The sequence below is a fragment of the Fomitiporia mediterranea genome (assembly GCF_000271605.1).
Source record: "Fomitiporia mediterranea MF3/22 unplaced genomic scaffold FOMMEscaffold_3, whole genome shotgun sequence".
NCBI classification, from domain to species: domain Eukaryota; kingdom Fungi; phylum Basidiomycota; class Agaricomycetes; order Hymenochaetales; family Hymenochaetaceae; genus Fomitiporia; species Fomitiporia mediterranea.
The window spans coordinates 4,000,173-4,020,923 of NW_006760388.1; the positions used below are offsets into that span (position 1 = coordinate 4,000,173).

At 37.6% G+C, this 20,751-nt stretch overlaps 3 protein-coding genes across 3 annotated transcripts; 1 reads left to right on the plus strand and 2 right to left on the minus strand.

Moving 5' to 3' along the window:
• Positions 1 to 52: 52 nt before the first annotated feature.
• FOMMEDRAFT_119837 (NADH-ubiquinone oxidoreductase) lies at positions 53 to 1,683 on the minus strand (the record flags this gene model as incomplete). The annotated part of the gene is made up of 3 exons (XM_007264350.1): positions 53 to 1,401; positions 1,456 to 1,604; positions 1,659 to 1,683. 3 exons carry the CDS (start codon positions 1,678 to 1,680, stop codon positions 88 to 90), a joined length of 1,485 nt encoding a protein of 494 aa, XP_007264412.1. The 3' UTR covers positions 53 to 87.
• A 1,078-nt stretch (positions 1,684 to 2,761) lies between these two features.
• FOMMEDRAFT_119842 (uncharacterized protein) lies at positions 2,762 to 3,851 on the minus strand. The gene is made up of 4 exons (XM_007264351.1): positions 3,469 to 3,851; positions 3,337 to 3,404; positions 3,159 to 3,280; positions 2,762 to 3,106 (listed from the first exon to the last, which is right to left on the minus strand). Exons 1-4 carry the CDS (start codon positions 3,745 to 3,747, stop codon positions 2,844 to 2,846), a joined length of 732 nt encoding a protein of 243 aa, XP_007264413.1. The 5' UTR covers positions 3,748 to 3,851; the 3' UTR covers positions 2,762 to 2,843.
• A 14,971-nt stretch (positions 3,852 to 18,822) lies between these two features.
• Positions 18,823 to 20,751, plus strand: FOMMEDRAFT_166503 (adenylate kinase 1). The gene is made up of 4 exons (XM_007264352.1): positions 18,823 to 19,119; positions 19,213 to 19,420; positions 19,722 to 19,907; positions 20,266 to 20,751. Exons 1-4 carry the CDS (start codon positions 18,960 to 18,962, stop codon positions 20,495 to 20,497), a joined length of 786 nt encoding a protein of 261 aa, XP_007264414.1. The 5' UTR covers positions 18,823 to 18,959; the 3' UTR covers positions 20,498 to 20,751.

Sequence of the window (20,751 nt, forward strand, 5' to 3'; positions counted from 1 at the left end):
CTTTAAACCACCTTGTCAGATTCAACTTTGGTCGCACCAGTGTTATCGAGTTGGAAAAGATTATTATTGCCCCCTAAACACGCTATTCTACACTCTGGGCTCTTCTACGAGGTTTGCACCCATATTATCCGGCAACGCCAAGGTGGGGTCAGCAGTCTCACTCTTCAAGCGTCCACCAAACATAACAGTTCCATGCTTCGCACGGAATTCATCAATTCTCCGCTCGACCTCAGGACGGAAATGGCGCATCAATCCCTGGATGGGCCACGCCGCTGCATCGCCCAACGCACAAATCGTATGTCCCTCGACTTGCTTTGTCAACTCTAACAACATATCGATCTCTCTCCTGTGTCCACGTCCCTCGACGAACCGGTCCATCATCTTCATCATCCATGTCGTTCCCTCCCGACATGGTGTACACTGTCCACACGATTCGTGTTTATAGAAGTGTGCGAAGCGAGCGATGGCTGCGACGACGTCGGTAGATTTGTCCATAACGATGACTGCGCCCGTACCCAAGCCGGATTGCGCGTCTTTGAGGGAGTCGAAATCCATGAGTACTTCCGCGCATTTGTCTTTTGGTAGGATGGGTACTGAGCTACCGCCTGGGATGATACCGAGTAGGTTGTCCCATCCACCGCGAACTCCACCACAGTGACGTTCGACGAGCTCTTTGAGTGGGATGCTCATCTCTTCTTCAACGACACATGGGTTGTTAACGTGTCCCGAAATGCAGAATAACTTCGTGCCCTGGTTACGTTCTCGTCCGAAGCTTGCAAACCAGCTGGAACCACGTCTGCAGATTGTAGGAGCGACAGCGACGGTCTCTACGTTCGCTACAGTCGAAGGGCAACCGAAGAGACCAACATCGGCGGGGAAGGGAGGCTTGAGACGCGGCTTGCCTTGCTTCCCCTCCAGACTTTCTATCAACGCAGTCTCTTCTCCACATACGTATGCACCAGCACCACGATGAAGGTAGACATCAAAGTTGTACCCACTTCCGCAAGCGTTCTTTCCGATGAGACCAGCTTTATAAGCTTCGTTAATAGCTTGTTGAAGATGAGACGCCTCCTGGAAGAACTCTCCACGGATGTAGATGTACGCTGCGTTAGCATTCATAGCGCGTCCTGCGACGAGACAGCCTTCGACGAGTTTATGTGGGTCACCACGCAGGATTTCACGGTCCTTACAGGTGCCTGGTTCGCCTTCATCGGCGTTAACGACGAGATACCGTGGACGCGGGTCTTTCTCCCAGCCGGGTTTGTTCATGAAACTCCATTTGAGACCTGATGGGAAACCTGCCCCACCACGACCTCGTAAACCAGAATCCTTCATCGTCTGAATGATCCAGGAGTCGCCCTTGAGGAGGATGTCTTTTGTACGGTGCCAGTCACCCCGAGCCTTGGTAGCGTGTCAATATTGGTGCAACCTGTATCGGCAAAAATGAAGACATACCATAGCACCCTTGATACCGTGATCGTGCCGACAGTAAGCATTTTGGAATATCCTGTCCTGGTCTTTTAGACCACCATATCTGCGAACTGGAGGGTCGGCGACGGTTGCAAATGACCGTCCAGCCTTTGCGCGAAGTGGCCGCGGAACGGCTGAAGGAAGAATTTCAGATATTTATTATTGTTAAGAATATGAAAATGGCGGACCTTTGCCTGCGCGGCTGAGCATGGAGGGAGGAGGATGGAGGAGATGAGCTTCGGAACAGCGACGACGGACAGAAACACACTCAACTCCATTGGCCAACGAGTCCTGCCTTATCGAGAAGGAGCTGACTAATAATTGCTGCTTTCACCTTTCACAAATCTCCTTTGAAGATTTCACTGCGAGTTCTAGGTCTATCTAATTCATATGCTTTGCTAGTCTGTATGCACCAATGAAGATATAGAATCAAAAACAGCTACGCATTCTTTTTTTTGTCCCCGAGGTTGCTTCTCTATTTTTTTCTTCTTTACAACCCCAGTCCCCTAATTATAGTTGCCGTTGTCCGGTCCAGGACCGCTGTGGACCGGGTCCGGACCTGGACTGGACCTCTGGTCCGGTCCGATTGAGGTCCGGTCCAGTTGGGTCCAACAGGGGTCCAGTCCGCGGTCCAGCGTTTGACAAAAATTTCCGGACCGCTTTGGACCGCCTGGACCCTGGACCGGACTGTGGACCGTTTATATTGTAGATACTACTTCTTTAAGGCATACAAATGGACTGTACAGAGCCTAACAGATGTGAACTACTCTTACATATATTGTATAGTGCATTGTATACCCTTTAAGCATACAAATAGACTATATTGTGTCTTACAGATGTAAACGGCAGTTTACATTGACTGTGGGAACTGATTTCTATTACACTAGTACTTCTTGTGTTTTACACTTAGTATAATACAAATAATAAAAGTAATTGTATTCTGATACATATAAGCTTACATATATTCAGAAACATATTATTATAGTACTTAATAGTATATCTATCTTATATAACATGTTAATAAGACAGAATTATTTTAATATATATTATATAATTGGTCCAGAGGTCCGGACCGGGTTCGGACCTGGACTGGACCGCTGGTCCGGTCCACAAGAGGTCCAGCTGGGTCCGGTCCGAGGTCCAGGATTTCATAAGAAATCGGTCCTGGTCCGGTTCACGGTCCAGCAAAAACCTGTCTGGACCGGACCTGGACCGGACCGCGGCAACTATACCCCTAATACATGCTTAAGCAAGAATATATCAACCATTGAGCACGTTAAATCCAGAATCTGTTACTGTATGTGTGTGTCACTTTCAAAGTATTACATTCCTGCCAAACCTTCTTTCACCTGCAAGGTCATACTGACAAGTTACTACTCATCCGCTTGCACTTCGGGGACACCATCACGCCATTTTACCCCACATGCACTCGCCACTCTCATCGATATGTCACGAATTGAACATATTTCCTCATGTCTCGCACCCCCGCGTTTACAGTTTGCAAGATGCCATCCAATTTGACGGGGTGTGTCCATCGCGATGAGGGCAGCCACGATAGCATACGACGTATCACGTTGAGAAAGAATCCCTACGGTTTGATAAACGTATCCATAAGCAATGTTCTTGGAGAACCACCCTGACGATTTGTTACTTATAAACGAAACTAGACTAATTCAAAAATATCATACCCATGTCAGGATGGATCTCTTCGAGGAGAGTCTGCACAGGGGCCGCTGTGGTGCCGTACATTGCTTCGAATAGTCCGTCTCCCCGAGAGACCAAGTCAGAGACTTTGTCGTTATCAACTTCTCTGCACAATAGCAATGTCATAAGATATCAGATTTATCGATCCGATATGACGCACACCTGAGTAGTTTTTTATACTTGAATTCCTCGGGTGTTACTTCATTCAGTGCTATCAAGGCAGAAATAGCCTGAATCAAATAGTGACCTCGGTCAGTGGTAGAAATCTTCATCCAGAAAGTCAACTTGCTATACCCGGGAGTACCCACTAATCAGTCCAGCTTTGAAGATGGCTTCGCGCATCCTGAGTACCACAAGTTGCTTATCATCGTGAGATCCAGAAAGTGCACTGAGTCCAGCCATGACGAACTTGAACACCAGCGCGACCGCGTCGGGTCTGTTGCTGGCACTAAATGCAACAGCTGTAACGATGTACCACGGATTTTCCACATATTCGGCGACCTTATCGAACGATGACGTAGGATAAAGGCCTTTGAGAAGGGAGAGGTGCTCATTTGTGGCTACTTCGGCCATTTCAAACGATATCTAGCCAACGTTGTTCCAATCTTATAAGGAGAAAGAGCACCAAGAGTGAAGTTTCTCAAAGCGATGTAGCACAATCGTCACGATTCGCGCCTGCGTTGAAGGACTGAGGTGAAGAAACACCATTTCTAAGCGAGGCACTAGTGATCCGAGGTTTTGTCCAAACGTGGATAGTCCGTTACTTTTTCCATGCTGATACGTCTGAGGCAGATGAAAAAGTGTTCACAAATACGAAGAAAGTACCTGGGAACATATAATAAATGGAACTTGATTTGAGTACGCCTTTCCGAGGCAATAGAAACGCTGTAATTAGAACAACGATTTTGAGAGTGTATCACTGTTTACTGTAAGCACTGAGCATAAAGTAGGCATTTTTAATTGTCATAGTGTCTGCTTTTGATTCACATTATAGTAACAGGCTATTAAAGTAAAGTTAGTTTTGGCTACTCATACTTCAGGGTTCCGCCAATGACACTGCTCCATAGTATCTGATCAGAGGTTGTAATAATATGATTCTGGGGAATATGAATATTGTACTCTGTCTTCAATACCCCTATAATTTGATTGATTTGGCTTGCAAAATCATTTGGATTGCAGACAACAAAAGTATTATACATATCTGATTCGAGAAGTACGAGAAGTTCATCTCTTCTTTTCTCTTGTGATCTAAGCCAGTCTTTGCCAAAGTATGGCCTTTTCTCCTCATTTCTAATTGCTGTATTAATTTGATAAAGTTTCTCTTGCCATGACTTCTGATAGCCCAATACTGTTTTTACTTCCATTGTTGTCTGGGAGAACCTATTTAGGAACTTGCTTATATTTACTGGTGTAGTGACACTAGGATTGTTAGTAGGGTCATCCATTGTACAGAGATGTTCCATCAGTAGGAAAACGTTTCTGCATTTTATTTCTGAACTACCCCTGTATGAGGAAGAGCTTGATTGTTTTTTGCTATCTTTTCTCTTACAAGACATGGTACAGTAGTAAAACTGACTGTCAGGAGTGACTTGATGTACTGTAACTATGAAGACACCTATAAACAACACAGAATGGCCTTACTTTATGGAACTGCAGTTAGTAGGCAAAGTACATTCATATCAGATGTACTCATCTGATCTACTGTTATGTAACTATAGATAACTGCTCGACAAAGTACATCAGCATCAGATATAACTGTGGTAGCAATGTTATATATGGAAATGACAAATACTTTTGCACTAACCTGCTGTTTTCAAGAAAGTTTGTACAATGGGCATGACGAGAGTTCCAAAGGTAACGGATCCACTGTAAGGAATAGTGCAAAATGACGCAAGATTGCTGAAGGGCACTTACTCTATACATATACTCACTCTCAATTCCTCTCTCCTCAAAAGCCTTGCTATTGGCTCTGTTGGTAGATAACAGATTGGATTGTACTACTTTTGCATGATGAATTGAGAAAGACGAAAGAGTGAAGACGGATAGTGTATAATTGCAGCTGTCTAAAGTGGAGAAGCAAGCCAAGCAAAGACCGGAAAAACAATAGCCCTGTTGGCCGTGGCGTAGCAAATTGTGCACACTGTAGTAGCTACTTACACCATATTACCACTGCCTTATTCACAACCCGTCTCTTCATCTCAAGCGAAATTGACATGCCAATCCACACCATGTTTATCTCATCTTACTGCTCATTCGAAAAGCATAGAGCAGTAGCCTATGTGGCATGTTACTGCCTTTGACTAGTTTGCACTGATATAAGCAGCTCCTCATAATGCTGGCAGATAATTTAAAGGCTTACAGCACTCCTGATCGGGACCCTTTCTTTACTCAGCTCGGTTTATTACGTTGTACTGCAAAGCACTGTGTCACCTCATCATTCCTGCTACACTTCACTGCTTCTAATAAGTGTGGTCCTAATAAAGTGCAGCAAATGGTGAAATATCAACGGAGACACTTACACTATTACTGATAGTATTACAGGTGGTAATTATCATCAAGTCGAGATCAAGTCGGCCGAAGAGACGCGTGCACTATCATGATTGGTTGTATTACATAATCCATGATACACACGTCTTTTACCACTGACTCTCAGCCTCTGCAGATACTGTAATTAGTGTAATGATTATTATAACGTGTTACTGTTACAGTATTGAGCATAAAGAAGACTTTATTTAATTGCCATGGTGTCTGCTTATGACACAAATCAAAGTAACAGGCTATTAAAATGAAATTACTTTTGGCTACTCAGACCTCAGGGTTCCGCCAATGATACTGTTCAATACTATCTGATCAGAGGTTGAAATAATATGATCCTGGGGAATATGAATATTGTACTCTTTCTTCAATACTCCTATAATTTGATCAATCTCACTTGCATAATTAGGCAAGCGAACAAAACTGTCAAATGGATCCGATTTGAGATACCTAGCAAGTGTGTCTCTTAGTTTCTCGTTCTCTTTAAGTATGTCTTCATTCGCATCTTTATTTTTACCTGCATCTAAAATTGCTTTATTAACACGTCCAAGATCCCTTTCCCATGTTTCTTCGTAGTTCAACACTTCATCTACATTCATTTTTGTTGTGTTGAACCTGTTCACAAAGTTGCATATATTTTCATTGGGATTGTCAGTGTTGGCGTTCTTGCAGAGATTGTGCATCAGTAAGAAAACATTTTTGCACCTTATTCTTGAACGGTCCTTGGAAGAGGAAGAAGTCGATTGTCTTTTGCCACTTTGTCTCTTGTAAGACATGCTAGTAATTCCTGTCAGGTATGGACTTGATGTACTATGAATATGAAGACACCTGGAAGCAACACAGAATGGCCTTACTTTATAGGACTGTAGTTAAGCAAAGTAAATTCGTGTCAGACAGCTCTGTGTATCTTCCAGTCTGTGATAGATAGCTGCTTGATAAGTACATTAGTATCAAATACAATAACTTATTTTTTGATGCACCTAAGTAAGACAGTTCACTAAAGATAGTAAGGTGCTGGCATTTGATGTAATTCTGTTAGCAATGTAGCAGTGTTATATTATATATATGGAATACAACAAATGGTTTCTCAGCAAACTACTGCTTTGAAGAAATTTTGCACAAAGGATATGATGAGAGTTGCTAAGGTAATAGAATCAGATAGTGCAACTTGAAACTGATGCAAAATTGATGAAGTACAAATGCTCTCTTTGCAAATTCTCTCAATCCCTCTCTCTCCTTGAAAGCCCTGGGATAGAGTGCTTTAGTGGATAATGGATTGGATTGTACCATTTTTGTATAATGAATTGGGAAAGACAAAAGGGCAAAGACAGATAGTGTGTAAGTGAAACTGTTTAGACAGGAAGAAGCAAGCTAAGTAAAGGTCAGAAAAAACAACAGCTGTGTTGGCTATAGTGTGGCACATTGTACACAATACAGTAGCTACTGTCACCATATTACTACTGTCTTGTCTACAACCTATCTCTTCATCTCAAGTGAAATTAGTATTGTTGATTCACACTATGTTTTCCCATCTTACTACTCATTCAAATAGTATAGAGTAGTGGCCTATACAACATGTTATAGCCTTATAAGCAGCTTCTTACAATGTTGAAAAGCAATTCAAAGACTAGGGCTCTTTCTTTATTCAGCTGAATTTATCATATTGTATTAAAATGTATTGTATCAATCATTGTTCCTACTAGGCTACTATACTTTACTACTTTTAGCAAATAAAGTACTAACAAGGTGTAACAAAAGATTCCATATTAATAAATACACTAGCATTATAACATATTATGAATTACAAATAGCAATTATATTAAGTCAAGAATAAGTTACACAGAAGGCAGATTTACATTCTGTAACTCTGTAAATTTATTACAAAATCCAAAAGCTCCTACCTGATTTACTGAAAATACATTCTGAAACAAATTTTCCAGACCTCTTTTTGCCTCTAGTGTTAGCATGGCAAGAGATGCGTGCACTATGATTGGCTGTATTACATAATCCATGACACTTGCATCCTTTAAGTTTACTGTTTCATTGTGTCATTTGAACATCTCTTAGTACTAGCAGTCTGTAGCTCTGCTACAGATACTGTAATTAGTATAACAATCCTTAGAATGTATTACTGTTTAAGTACTGTGTATAGAGAAGACTTTATTTAACTAACATGCTGCCTACTTATGATAAAAATTAAGACAACAGTATCAGGAAAAAGTCAGGTTCATTATAATACATTGTAGACTTTGTAAAAGTAATATAAGTATTGTATATACATTGTAAATAACTGTAAGATCCTTATAATCTTATTATAATGTATATATAATACTTACATTATGTTTTACAAAGTCTACAAAACATTATAAGAAATGTAACTTTTTCCTGATAAGGGTAGTAGATAAAGTAAGCTACTTTTATCTACTCAGAGTTGTACTAATAGTAAGACCCTATTTTATTTGATTAGTAGTTGTAATAACACAGTCTTAAAGGATATGAATATTGTACTCTACCTTTAATACTTTAATGATTAAGTCAACCTTACTTATATAATCATTTAGAAAGTAGTAGCAAAAATTGTTAAAATAGTCTAATTTAAAATATCCTACTAGTTGATCTCTTCTTTCCTCTACTCTACTAAGTCAGACTTGACTAAAGTATAGTGTTTCCTATTCTTTTCTAATCACTTTATTAACTTTAGAAAGTTTATCAGACTATAGTTGCTACAGTCTAGTCTAGGTCTAGTCTACCCTCCTTTTACCTAGACTGTAACCTGGACCTCTTACTCAGGTCCAGGTAAAAGTAGAACCTAGACCTGAACCTTTATAGACTATAAGTGGACTAGACCTGAGGTTTAGGTCTGGGTCCAGTCTGAGTATAACTTAGACTAGAGATACTTATACTTACCTTATAATTGACTTAAGAGTATGTTCCTAATATGAGTAGAGGAGTTTAAGTATTTTACTGTCAACTAATGTTTATTCTTTTTTGTAATATGTAGTTAGTAATAAGTACAAAATGAACTGTAAGAAAAGAGTATATACAAAAAGAGTATAAATTGTAGTTTAACTTTAATATATTCCAAATAAGTAAATTGTAATACTATAATACATTTCTACACAATTTCTTACTAAATTTCTATTATATTTTATTTATAATTTCTACTATATAATATATGTATTAAGTAAGGAGTAAACATTCTAAATTACATACTATCTCAACTAAGTGTTCTTGTATTCAAATAAAAACATTAGTCCTGAGTCTAGTCCTGAGTCTTTAAAGTCTAGTCTAGTCTAGGAAAATATAGTATTTACTAGACCCAGAACTGAACCTGTTCTAGACCTGATTAGACTAAACTCTTTATAACTCAGACCTTAGATTCAGTTTTAGGGTCAACCTAAGTCTATTAGGTCTAGAACTAAATAATAGTAACTATATATTAGACTATATCTTCTAGTAGTTTAACACTTCTTTTACTTTCTTTACTATCTTAGAGAACTTATGTAAGAATTTACTTATATTTATTAACTTAGAATTATAATAGTTACTACTAGAGTTATTTAAGGTATAAAACTGTTCTATAAGTAAGAAAATGTTTCTACACTTTATTCTACAAGAATCTGTAAATGAGAAAGGACTTGACTGTCTTTTACTATCTTGTCTCTTATAAGACATGTTATAGTAGTAAAGCTAATAGTTAGGTATAAGCTTAATAAACTATAAATATAAGAGTATTTAAAAGTAATACTAAATAGTCTTACTTTATAGTACTGTAAGTAAGTAAAGTGTTACAGTTCTCTACTCTTACACTTTTAGTTCTAAGGGTTCTACACCCTTCTATACTAGAACTCAGGACTTCTGTCCCTTAGGAGTACTGTTTATAAACTATATGTAAACTAACTCTTACTACTACCTCTTCTTACTTTATCATTCTATTTCTTTAACTACTCCTTCATTCTTTATTCATTCTATAGTCTCTTACCCTTTGTCTATCCCTTCATTCTTTATACTTTTATCTTTAACCTTCCTTTCTTTTATTCTTTGTAGCTTATCATTCTTAGTAACTTATATTCCCTAAGTACTCTTGTATAGTTTAGTATATATAAGTGTATAAGATTAGACTAGTCCTGTAGTCTTAATCTTATTTACTCTAAATAGTCTTGTACTCTTAGACTTACTTTATATACTCTACTCTTGTCTTACTCTCTCTCTCTGTCTGTTCTATAAGTTCTGACTACATTCTAGTACTTACATTCTATATTTCTATTGTGTAAGATAGTTGTAGCCTAAGTCCTCTTACTAAGCCTTCAGGTCCCCTTTATACTATTACTAACATTAGATTAAGACTACCTATTACTACTCTATAACTCTCCTATGTTTTAAGTATTAGTACATACTATTGTGTTAATCTCTTTTCTTTGTTCTAACCCTTTTATATTTTTAAATTTTAAACTTTCTAAACCCTTTTAAACTTTTACTACTCTTCTTCTATTCATTACCCTTTTTAGTTTAGTGTTGATTCCTTTATAGTATAAATATGAACCCTCTTAAACTAACTACTACCCTTACTGTCCTACTAGATTAGTAGTTACAAGTAGACCTAGCTTAATATATGTAAACCTCTATTTAAGAGACCTTTACTAACTATGTACTTACAGTTTAGCTACAACCTGTTCTAATTGTTCTAGAAGTTACAATCTGTTTTAGAAAGAAAGTGTATGTAGCTTACCCTTTAGACTTTAATAAGTAGTACTTTAAGGACTTTTAGTACTAAGTCAAACTATATGTGACTACTATTTTGACTAATTTATTCTTAAACCTTAATTGTGTCCTATTTGTCCTCTCCTTTATAAAGGAAGACAATGTGACCACTTAGGCCTAGAACTAAATTAAAGAACATTAGATTAAAAGCCTAATCTGACTTTAGAACAATGAGTCATATTTGGATTTTATGAGGTAGCTCTGTACTTCCTTTATTAATCTAAATAAGAAGTATAATGTGTAGAACAAGCTTGTGTCTTTGTGACAGAGTAAATGTTTTACTAATACTTTCTTTCAGAAGTTTAATATTCTAGCCTAAAAGGTAGGATTCATACTCAGGTTTAATAATGTTCTTATTAGAATACTTGAAAAAGCTCTCTACCCAGAATTAGTTAATAAGATTCTTAGAATAACACTAGAACTAATTACTTACACTAATTAGAAGACCTGTACTATTTCCTTTAACTAAACTGTAACTTAGATGTGTCAAGTCTGTATAGAATACTTATACATGTGTCTGACTCTAACAGTTCTGAGCCCTTGAATCAATCTGCTTATAATCTACAATCAATCTGTTCTGATAGACATTAGAGAAGCCTGAAAGTAAGGAGTATACTTTGTCTGTAGAAAGTCAGAGTATTAAATTAAAGACTGTCTATAGAAGTAACAGTATATTTGTTAGGTTATTAGAGTAATAATAAGTAACAAGCAGGATTTATAGTAAGAAGCCTTTTCTACAAATCTGGAAGTCACCTTAGAACTCTTAAACTCTAACTATATACTCTAGAATTTTATAGAGGCCTAACAGTAAATGTAACACTAAAGAGTTATAACTCAGATTTTTTAACAGCCACTTTTGATTTAATAGACACTATAGGATTAGAAGTAAATAAAGTAAGAAAAGTAGAAAAGGTAGAAAAAGTAGAAAAAGTAAATTAAGAAAATTATTTATTAAAAAGGAAAAAGTTAAAAACAAAGTAGATAGTTCTCTTATTTCTTCTGATTCTTTTGATTTTTCTCTTTACACTTTATCTGAGTCTAAATCTACACAATCTAACCTACTACTTTTACATTCTAAGAACTTAGAATATTTAGAATATTATCTAGCCCTGTTTACTACTTAATAGTTTGTCTATAGTATTAAGTAGGGATAGTCTTAACTGAGTTCACAGTTGAGAACATAAGTCTGTCCTTGTTAAAAGAGAGAGGTTAATAAGGAAATGTTAGTACATATACTTACTCTCTTAAACAATAAGACTGTACAAGCTGTACATTCCTTTTAGAACAAGTAGTAATTTATTAGAGAATGTTCTAAACACTAGCTCTAGGTTCCTGTCCTCTTATCTCCCTTCTTAGAATCCCTCCAGATCTGAACAATAACTCTAGTAGACAGTAAATATACTAGTTTGTGTATTAATAAGGCCTTTATATAAGAACACTACCTTCCTACTTAATACATTCTACTTCTAATCCTAGTATACAATGTAGACAGAACTCTAAACTAGAATAGTTAGATTACTAAGTTTGTCCAACTATGAATGACTATTTAGGATTATAAGGAAAGTATTAAGTTTAGAGTTACTAACCTTAGAAAGACAGACATTTTCATTAGATTCAAATAGTTTAAAGCTTACAACCCTATTATTAACTAGTTAGAGTAGACACTTGTGTTTAATTAGTGTTCTAAGCCTTACAACTATCTTACACTACTGTTATAAGTGAATACAAATGCTTCTAATATTACTAAGAGTTCTGATAAAGGTAACTGGTTGTTCTTCTTTAACTAGGATAGATATGTAGACACATATTCTAGTTAAGACAGAATAGAGTCAATCTGAAGGATTTCTAAGACAGAACCAGTTTAGAACCTACTTAGAACAACTTAACTCTAGAACACACATAGACTTAGCCTACTAGATTTTGTCTAAGAGTTCTCTAAAGTATTTAGTAAAGAGGAATTTGACTAGCTTCCTAAACATTACTTCTAAGACTATACAATTAAGTTGACTAAGAGTTTCCAACCTAAGAATTGTAAGGTCTATTTACTCAATAGAGATGAGTAGGAGGTGCTTAACAAGTTCCTTTAAGAAAATCTTTAGAACAGTTAGATTCAACCCTTAAAGTCCTCTATAGTCTCCTCTTTCTTCTTTGTCAAAAAGAAAGATAGAAAGCTCTATCTAGTCTAGGATTATTGTTACCTTAATAAGGGTACTGTTAAAAACAAGTACTTACTCCTCCTAATTCAGGAGCTTATTAATAAGATGTATACATCTAAGGTTTTTACTAAGTTAAACATTTAATAAGGATACAATAATATTCAGATCTAAGATAGAGATGAGTAGAAGGCTCTGTTCTAAACTAATTGTAAATTGTACAAACTGACTATAATATTCTTTAGACTAACTAACTTGTTTACAATATTCTAGTCATTCATAAATTACATCCTTACAAATCTGATTAACTTAGAGTATGTTAGTATATATCTAGACAACATTCTAATCTTTACCTAAACAGTCAAACACTATTACTAACTAATCTAAGTAGTTCTATAGTAGCTCTAAGATAATAAACTGTTCCTCTAAGAAGTAAAGTGTTCTTTTGTATAAGAGTCAGTAGATTATCTAAGCTTTGTAATTAGTAGAGGAGAGGTTTGTATGAATCTAGTAAAGGTAACTACAGTTTAAAACTGACTACAACTTTAGAACCTAAAACAGGTTTAAGTGTTCCTTAGGTTTGTAAACTACTACTAATACTTTATTCAAGACTTTAGTACTATTACTCAGCCCCTTTACAATCTTACTAGTAAAGATGTTCCTTAGTAATAGAGTGATTAGTAGTAGTCTGTATTTGAGTCTCTCAAGTAAGCTATTACTAGTAAGCCTATATTAGCAGTTCTAACAGTTGTAAACAAGTTCTGAGTTAAAGCTAACTCTTCTAACTTTATAAATAGAGTAGTACTGTTTTAGTTTATTAACAGAAAGTAGTGTCTGATAGTGTTCTAATTAGAATTCCTCTCTGTAACAGAACAGAACTATCTTATCTATAATAAGGAACTTCTTACAATTGTCTGTTCCTTAGAGAAGTAGTGTTAATACCTTCTTAGTACTGTGTAAAAGTTCAAAATTTAGAGTAATCACTTTAATCTCTAATACTTCTAAGTACCTCAGAAGCTTAACTACTGTTAGGCCTACTAAATGTTAAAACTGTAAGACTATAACTTTGTACTAACCTACAAACTTAGAATGTAAATAACAAAAGCTAATTTACTCTTAAGACAAGTAAGTTATAAAAGGGAGGAGAATAATAACAAAAATCTTGTTCTCTTAGACAATTCCTGTTTTGTGTCCAAAACAATCTAAGAGATCCAACTTGAATCTGAGAATGTTGATTTTGTCACCTGTATATAGTAAACTCTAAGACACATACAGGACTAGGTTGTAGTAAAGTAGCTAAAGAAGTAGGCTAGAGACTAGGAGAAGGATAAGGATGGACAAGTCTACTAAAAAGGCCAACTATATGTTCTAAAGGATTAGAAGCTGTAGGAGGACATTGTCTGAGCTTATTACAATAATCTGACTGTAGAACATTCAGACTAACATAAAATGTAGGAACTTATTACTTAGAACTACTAGTAGTTAGGAATGTAGAGAGAAATCCTAAAGTATGTAGCTAGTTACAATATGTACTAACAGACTAAGGCCTACTAGACAAGGGTTTAGACTCTTCTACATTTGTATTAGATTCTGGATCACTCTTAGAAAGAAGTCTTAGTAGACCTGATTAGTAAACTATCTAAGTCTTAGAGTTATAATACTATCTGTGTAATTGTTAACTAATTCTCTAAGCAAGTCTATATAGTTCTGACTCAAACAGAACTCACTTTTAAAGACATAGTGTGTATTTATTAGGATTATGTCTTCTAGTTGTATAGACTCTCTCAGAAGCTCATTCACAATTACAGACTGTAATTCAAGTCAAAATTCATGTAGGACTTGTACATACTTCTCAGAATTCAAGAGAACCCTTCTACTATATATTACTTATAGACTGATAGTTAAACTAAGTGAGTCAATCAGGAGATTAAGCTCTATCTCTAAATGTTCATTAATTATTAGTAGTCAGATTGGTCTAAATAGTTAGCTCTAACAGAATTTGTACACAATAACTAGTAACACTCTATAATAGGACAGTCTCTGTTCTTCCTTAACTATAAAAGACATTTGTACTAGAGGACAGTTCTAAACTAAAACAGTAGTTCTGAATCTGTAACAGACTTTACAGAATGGATGTACAAGACTAGGGAGGATGTACAAGCTCTTTTAAAGAAGGTAGTATAAGTTATAAAGTAGAACTATGATTAGAAGAGATTTGTGGCCAAGAATTACTAGTCTAGTAACAAAGTTATACTAGAAGCTACTAATCTGACTACAGATTGTCTAATGAAGAAGTTGGACAACAAGTACTTTAGACTCTTTGTTATTAAAAAGAAGGTTAGTACCTTTGTCTACAAACTCTAACTTCTAACAATATGAAAGTGTATACACCTAGTGTTTAACAAGGTTCTGTTGTCTCAGTATTATAATCTGAGTTTTCCTTTACAATAAAGACCCTTACTACCTTTACCAGAACTCATTAGTTCTAAACTGGAATACAAAGTAGAGTATATAGTAGATACTAAGTTAGTGTACAGAAAGCTCAAGTTCCTTGTTTACTAGAAAGGGTACCTAGTTAAAGAACACACTTGGGAACCTACTAAGAATCTTACTCATACTACTAAGACAATCTGAGACTTCTATTAACTTTATATGAGCACTCTGTACTAACTCTGCCTTACAGATTTCCAAACCCTACTGTTCTAACTTATGTCTGAGCTACTAACTAAGTCTAATGTTTACTAATTAGAACAATTAGTTTTAGAGGGAGGGTAATGTTATAGTTCTCTACTCTTGTACCTTTAGTTCTGAGAGTTCTACACCCTTCTGTACCAGAACTCAAGACTTCTGTTTCTTAGAAGTACTGTCTATAGACTATATACAGACTAACTCTTACTACTACCCCTTCTTACTTTATCATTCTGTTCCTTTGACCACCCCTTCATTCTTTGTTCATTCTATAGTCTCTTACCCTTTATCCATCCCTTCATTCTTTATACCTTTATCTTTGACCTTCCTTTCTTTCATTCTTTGTGGCTCATTATTCTTAGTAGCTCATATTCTCTGAGTACTCTTGTATAGTTTAGTATATATAGGTATATAAGATCAGACTAGTCCTGTAGTCTTGATCTTGTCTACTCTAGATAGTCCTGTACTCTTAGGCTTACTCTATATACTCTACTCTTGTCTCACTCACTCTCTCTGTCTGTTTCACAAGTTCTGACTATGTTCTAGTACTTACATTCTATATTTCTGTTGTGTAGGATAGTTGTAGCCTGGGTCCCCTCACTGAGCCTTCAGGTCCCCTCTACACTGTTGCTGACACAAAGTACATTTACATTAGACAGCCTTATACATCTTCTAAACTATTATAAACATTTGCTACTAAACTACTAGACAAAGTAAATCAGAATTAGATACAATCTGTTAATACTACTATATACAGAATATAACAAATGGTTTTACACTTAATTACTACTTTTTAGAAAGGTTTGCATGAGGGATATAATGAGAGTGCCCAGAGTAATGAATACAGTTTACTGAATAGTGTAAACTGACACAAATTTGCTAAAGGGCAGTTACTCTATACATATGTTTTCAATTCCTCTCTCCTTGAAAATCCTGGGATAGACCCCTTTAGTAGATAATGAGTTAGAATGTGCTACTTTTGCATGATGAGCTGAGAAAGACAAATGAGTGAAGACAGAAAGTGTGTAAGGTGCAACTGTCTACATCAGGAAAACATCACATTTCTTGTAATTTCTTATGAACTTTGTAAAGTAACATATGTATTTTGAGCAGGCAATATAATATACCTGCCATGAATATCTACTGATTAGCCCAGCTTTGAAGATGGCTTTGCGCTTCCTGAGTACCACACGTTGCCTATCATTGTGAGATCCAGAGACAGTACTGAGCCCAGCCATTACAAACTTGAACACTAGCGCCACTACGTCGGATCTGTTGCTAGTACTGAATGCAACTGTGGTGGCGGCGATATACCATGGATTTTCCATGTATTCGGCAGCCTTATCGTTCGACGTAGGATAAGGACCTTTGAGGAGGGAGAGGAACTCATTTGTTGCTACTTCAGCCATTTTGAACAATTCCTAGTCGACGTTGGCTCAAATTGGCAAGAAAGAGCGCTAATAGTAAAGTTTCTCAAAACGTGACAGCACGAAATGTGCTTGCGTTGAAGGACAGAGGCGAAGAAACAGCATTTCTAAGGCTTAAGCAAGGCACTAGTGATCCGAGGTTTTGTCCAAACGTGGACAGTCCATTACTTTATCCATGCTCATTACATTTGAGGCAGATAAAGGAGTGTTCACAAATACGAAAAAGATGTCTGGGATCATGCAATCAATGGAATTTGAAATATGTGACTATATATTTCAGCGTTTCTGATATTTCAGCGTTATTATATGTATAAGCAGTACATAAATGGTGTAATTGACTCCCAGGACAAAGGAGATACTGTAATTAGTATAATGGTTCTTAGAATGTGTTGCTACTTATGTACTGAGCATAAGGAGACTTTATTTGATTGACATGGTGTACATAGGACACGAATTAAAGTAACAGGGCATTAAAGTAAGCTACTTTTGAGTTTCACCAATGATAATGCCCCAATTTATCTGATCAGTGGTTGTGATAACCCGATCCTGGGGAATATGAATGTTGTACTCTGACTTCAATACTTTGATAATTTCGTCAACATCATTTGCATAATCATGTGGAAAGTAGCAACGAAAATTGTTAAAATGGTCTGATTTGAGATATCCTACCAGTTGATCTTTTCTTTCCTCTGCCCTGCTGAGCCAGTCTTCGCCAAAATATGGTTTTGCCTGCTCCTTTCTAATTGCTGTATCAATCTGTGAAAGTTCTTCAGTCCATGTCTTCTGGTAGACCAACACTTCTTTTACGTTCTTTGTTGTTGTGGAGAACCTATGTAAGAAGTTGCTTATATTTGTTGATTTGGGATCATTGTTGCTAATGTTAGAATTGTCTAAGGTACAGAGCTGTTCCATGAGTAAGAAAACGTTTCTACACTTTATTCTCCAAGAATTCACAGATAAGGAAGAACGTGATTGTCTTTGCCTATCTCGTCCCTTGGAAGACATGCTGATAATGGTGGCTGTCGGATATTGGCTTGATGTACTGTGAACACAAAGACACCTAGAAGCAATATGAATTGAGCCTACTTTATAGTATTATGGCTATACAAAGTACTTTTGTATCAGACGGCTCCATGCAGTCTAACTACCAAGCAAATCTAGTAAGCAAAGTAATACATCGGTATCAGATGCATCGAGCCATTTTTGCCTTACTAATAATGGCATTCAGTAATGTACACACTCAAATAGAACAGAGCAAAGATGATAGCAAGGTACGTGTAACTGATAAAATACTCTATTGCCTACACTAATTATAGAATACGTTGAAACATTTTTGCACTTAACTAGTGGGCTTTGAAGAAAGTTTGGACAAGGGACATGATTCAAACTCCTTAAGTATTAGATTCAGTGTAAGAAACTAAGAAATAGTGCAAACTAATACAAAGACTACTAATCTACTCATACACCTACATTTCTGACCTCCTTAAAGACTCTGGGATTGGCCCTTTCAGTAGATAACGGATGCGATTATTCTACTTTAGTATAATGAATGAATTAAGACGAAAGGGTGAAGGCAAATTGTATTTATTTGTAGCTGTCCGGACATAAAGAAGCAAGCAAAGCAAGAACTGGTAAATCAATAACCTTGTCAGCATGGCCCAACATACAGTAGCATCTTTCACTATATTACCACAGTCTTGTCTGCTATCCGTCTCGTCATCCCAAACAATATGGGCATGTTAATCCATACCATGTTTATGTCGTCTCACTACTCATTAGAATAGTATAGAGTAGCTGCCTATGCAGTATGCCATTGCCATTTCCTGCTTTGCACTGATATAAGCAGCTTCTTACAACACTGACAAGTAATTAAAAGAAAGACGTACAGTAATCCTGATCTGAGCCGTTTCTTTACACAACTGGGTTTATCATACTGTATTGTTATGTATCGCATTAATCATCGTTCCCGCTACACTTCACTGATACTGAATTATGGGTGGCAATTATCATCAAGTCGCGTGGGTGTATTACATAATCTCTGACACGTCTTTTACCGACACTGCTCCTTCAGCCTGCAGCTCTGCCGCGACGGACGTTGAGCCTCCGCTTTCTCCGTCCATCCGCTCCTCCCGCTATTTATCCTTTTTTTCATCACGGCACTCCTGCTTTACCCTAGATTCTTCTCTTTTTCTTTCCTCCACAACAGGTATAGAGGCTAGAAATGGGTGCACAATCGCCGTCTGAGGAGCTCAAGTACCTCAAGTCCCTCGTAGACCAGCTCAATGAAAAGATAAAGCAACTTGAGCAGAAAGCCGTAAAGGTGGTTTCCCCCACTCCGGCGGAACAATTAAGGATGATTCTGATTGGTCCGCCTGGTGCTGGTACGCTACGTCTTGCTCATTTAATCCATTTCCTTCTCACTCAACGTGTCATTTGTCGAAAATGTATTCGCGCACTTTGACGTGATTTCTTAGGCAAGGGAACTCAAGCACCTAGGATTCGGGATGAATTCTGCGTATGCCACCTTGCTACTGGTGACATGTTACGAGACCAAGTACAGAAGAAGACCCCACTCGGTGTGGAAGCAAAGAAGATCATGGACGCAGGTGGACTCGTGAGCGACGATATTATGGTCGGCATGATCAAAGACCAGCTGGAGAATAACAAGGCATGCAAGAATGGGTAGGTATCTGTTCACTTCGTTTACGGACGGTGAGCTAGTCGGAAAGAAAGCGGTTGGAGAATGTTCATGTAATTAGAAGGTTGGAGGCTCAAAGGTTCGGGTTTGACGGCAGGATCTACGTTGAAGGATCTTGGTGCACTCCGTCCCCCTATTTTTTGAAGAAAGGAAGATCGATGGCTCCCCACCGGCATTCACTTCACGTCTTCCCGCCGCCTTTCCTACTCCCTTCCTTCCCCAACTTTCTCTCTAGAACTGTCCATGACACCTACTGACCGGTCTTATCTTGTTCCCTCATTCCAGTTTCGTTCTAGACGGCTTCCCGCGTACTGTTGGTCAAGCAGAGAAGCTCGACGGCATGCTCACCGCGCGGAAAGAACACCTCGATCATGTCGTTGAATTCCAGATTGATGATTCGTTGCTTATTTCGCGGATTACTGGTCGGCTAATCCATCCTGCCAGCGGACGCACGTACCATAAGGAGTTTGCGTAAGTAACTTGGATTATTGCGTGTGCATTGAATGTGTCTTCTACTTTCCATCCCGTCTCTTCTAATCCTCGTGCGGCTGTTATCTTGATCCTTCTTTAAGCCTGGAGCTTTTAGAGACTCCCCCGCTTCCCTCCTCTCCACCAAGTTTATTCCACACTTTCTCACAATCGCCATCTTTTTTTAATGATTTATTTGGTGAATTCTAACGCCTATCTGCTATTCATGATCTTTCTGATATTCCCCACGTTCTTCACCGCTTCGTGCTGCCATTTACTTCCCCGTCCCCCCCTCCCCCAAGCTCCGAATCAGCTAACTAAATCTTTATTCCTTGCTCAATGGCTTACGGTATAAACATAGGCCTCCAAAGAAAGCAATGACAGACGATGTGACTGGCGAGCCCCTCATCCAACGGTCGGACGATAATATTGAGACATTGCGCAAGCGATTGACCGCGTACCATCAGCAGACCGCCCCTGTTGTGGACTACTACAAGGCGAAGAGCATTTGGAAGCCGATCGATGCTGCGCAAGCTCCACCTGTTGTGTGGGAGAACTTGGTTGGGGTATTCAAGAGTGCGAAGAGGAAGTAAGGGTAAGAAGGGTGAGAGGGTGAAGGGAGAGTGGATAGAAGTGGAGGAAGAGGAAGTAGAAGGAGGAATGTGCTCGTGGATGTAAAAATTGCGCTTGATGACAGTATTTTGGACGCTACTTCTTCACCATATCAGCTGCTCGTCTCTCTAATTATTTGCATTCGTTGTTCATTCAATGCATATTGGTCGTTGCATCTGCATCCTATCTTACCGTCTTCATGCCGGCCATGGTCCAACTCAAGCATAACCGCAGG

What these genes read in the sequence shown, in the direction of transcription:
- FOMMEDRAFT_119842 (XM_007264351.1), bottom strand. Translation starts at nt 3,747, where the DNA reads ATGGCCGAAGTAGCCACAAATGAGCACCTCTCCCTTCTCAAAGGCCTT. An exon ending in TGATTAGTGGGTACTCCCGG is followed by an intron (nt 3,405 to 3,468) that starts GTATAGCAAGTT and finishes TATTTGATTCAG; the next exon opens with GCTATTTCTGCCTTGATAGC. An exon ending in AAGTATAAAAAACTACTCAG is followed by an intron (nt 3,281 to 3,336) that starts GTGTGCGTCATA and finishes GCTATTGTGCAG; the next exon opens with AGAAGTTGATAACGACAAAG.
- FOMMEDRAFT_166503 (XM_007264352.1), top strand. Translation starts at nt 18,960, where the DNA reads ATGGGTGCACAATCGCCGTCTGAGGAGCTCAAGTACCTCAAGTCCCTC. An exon ending in GATTGGTCCGCCTGGTGCTG is followed by an intron (nt 19,120 to 19,212) that starts GTACGCTACGTC and finishes GTGATTTCTTAG; the next exon opens with GCAAGGGAACTCAAGCACCT. An exon ending in ACGTACCATAAGGAGTTTGC is followed by an intron (nt 19,908 to 20,265) that starts GTAAGTAACTTG and finishes GTATAAACATAG; the next exon opens with GCCTCCAAAGAAAGCAATGA.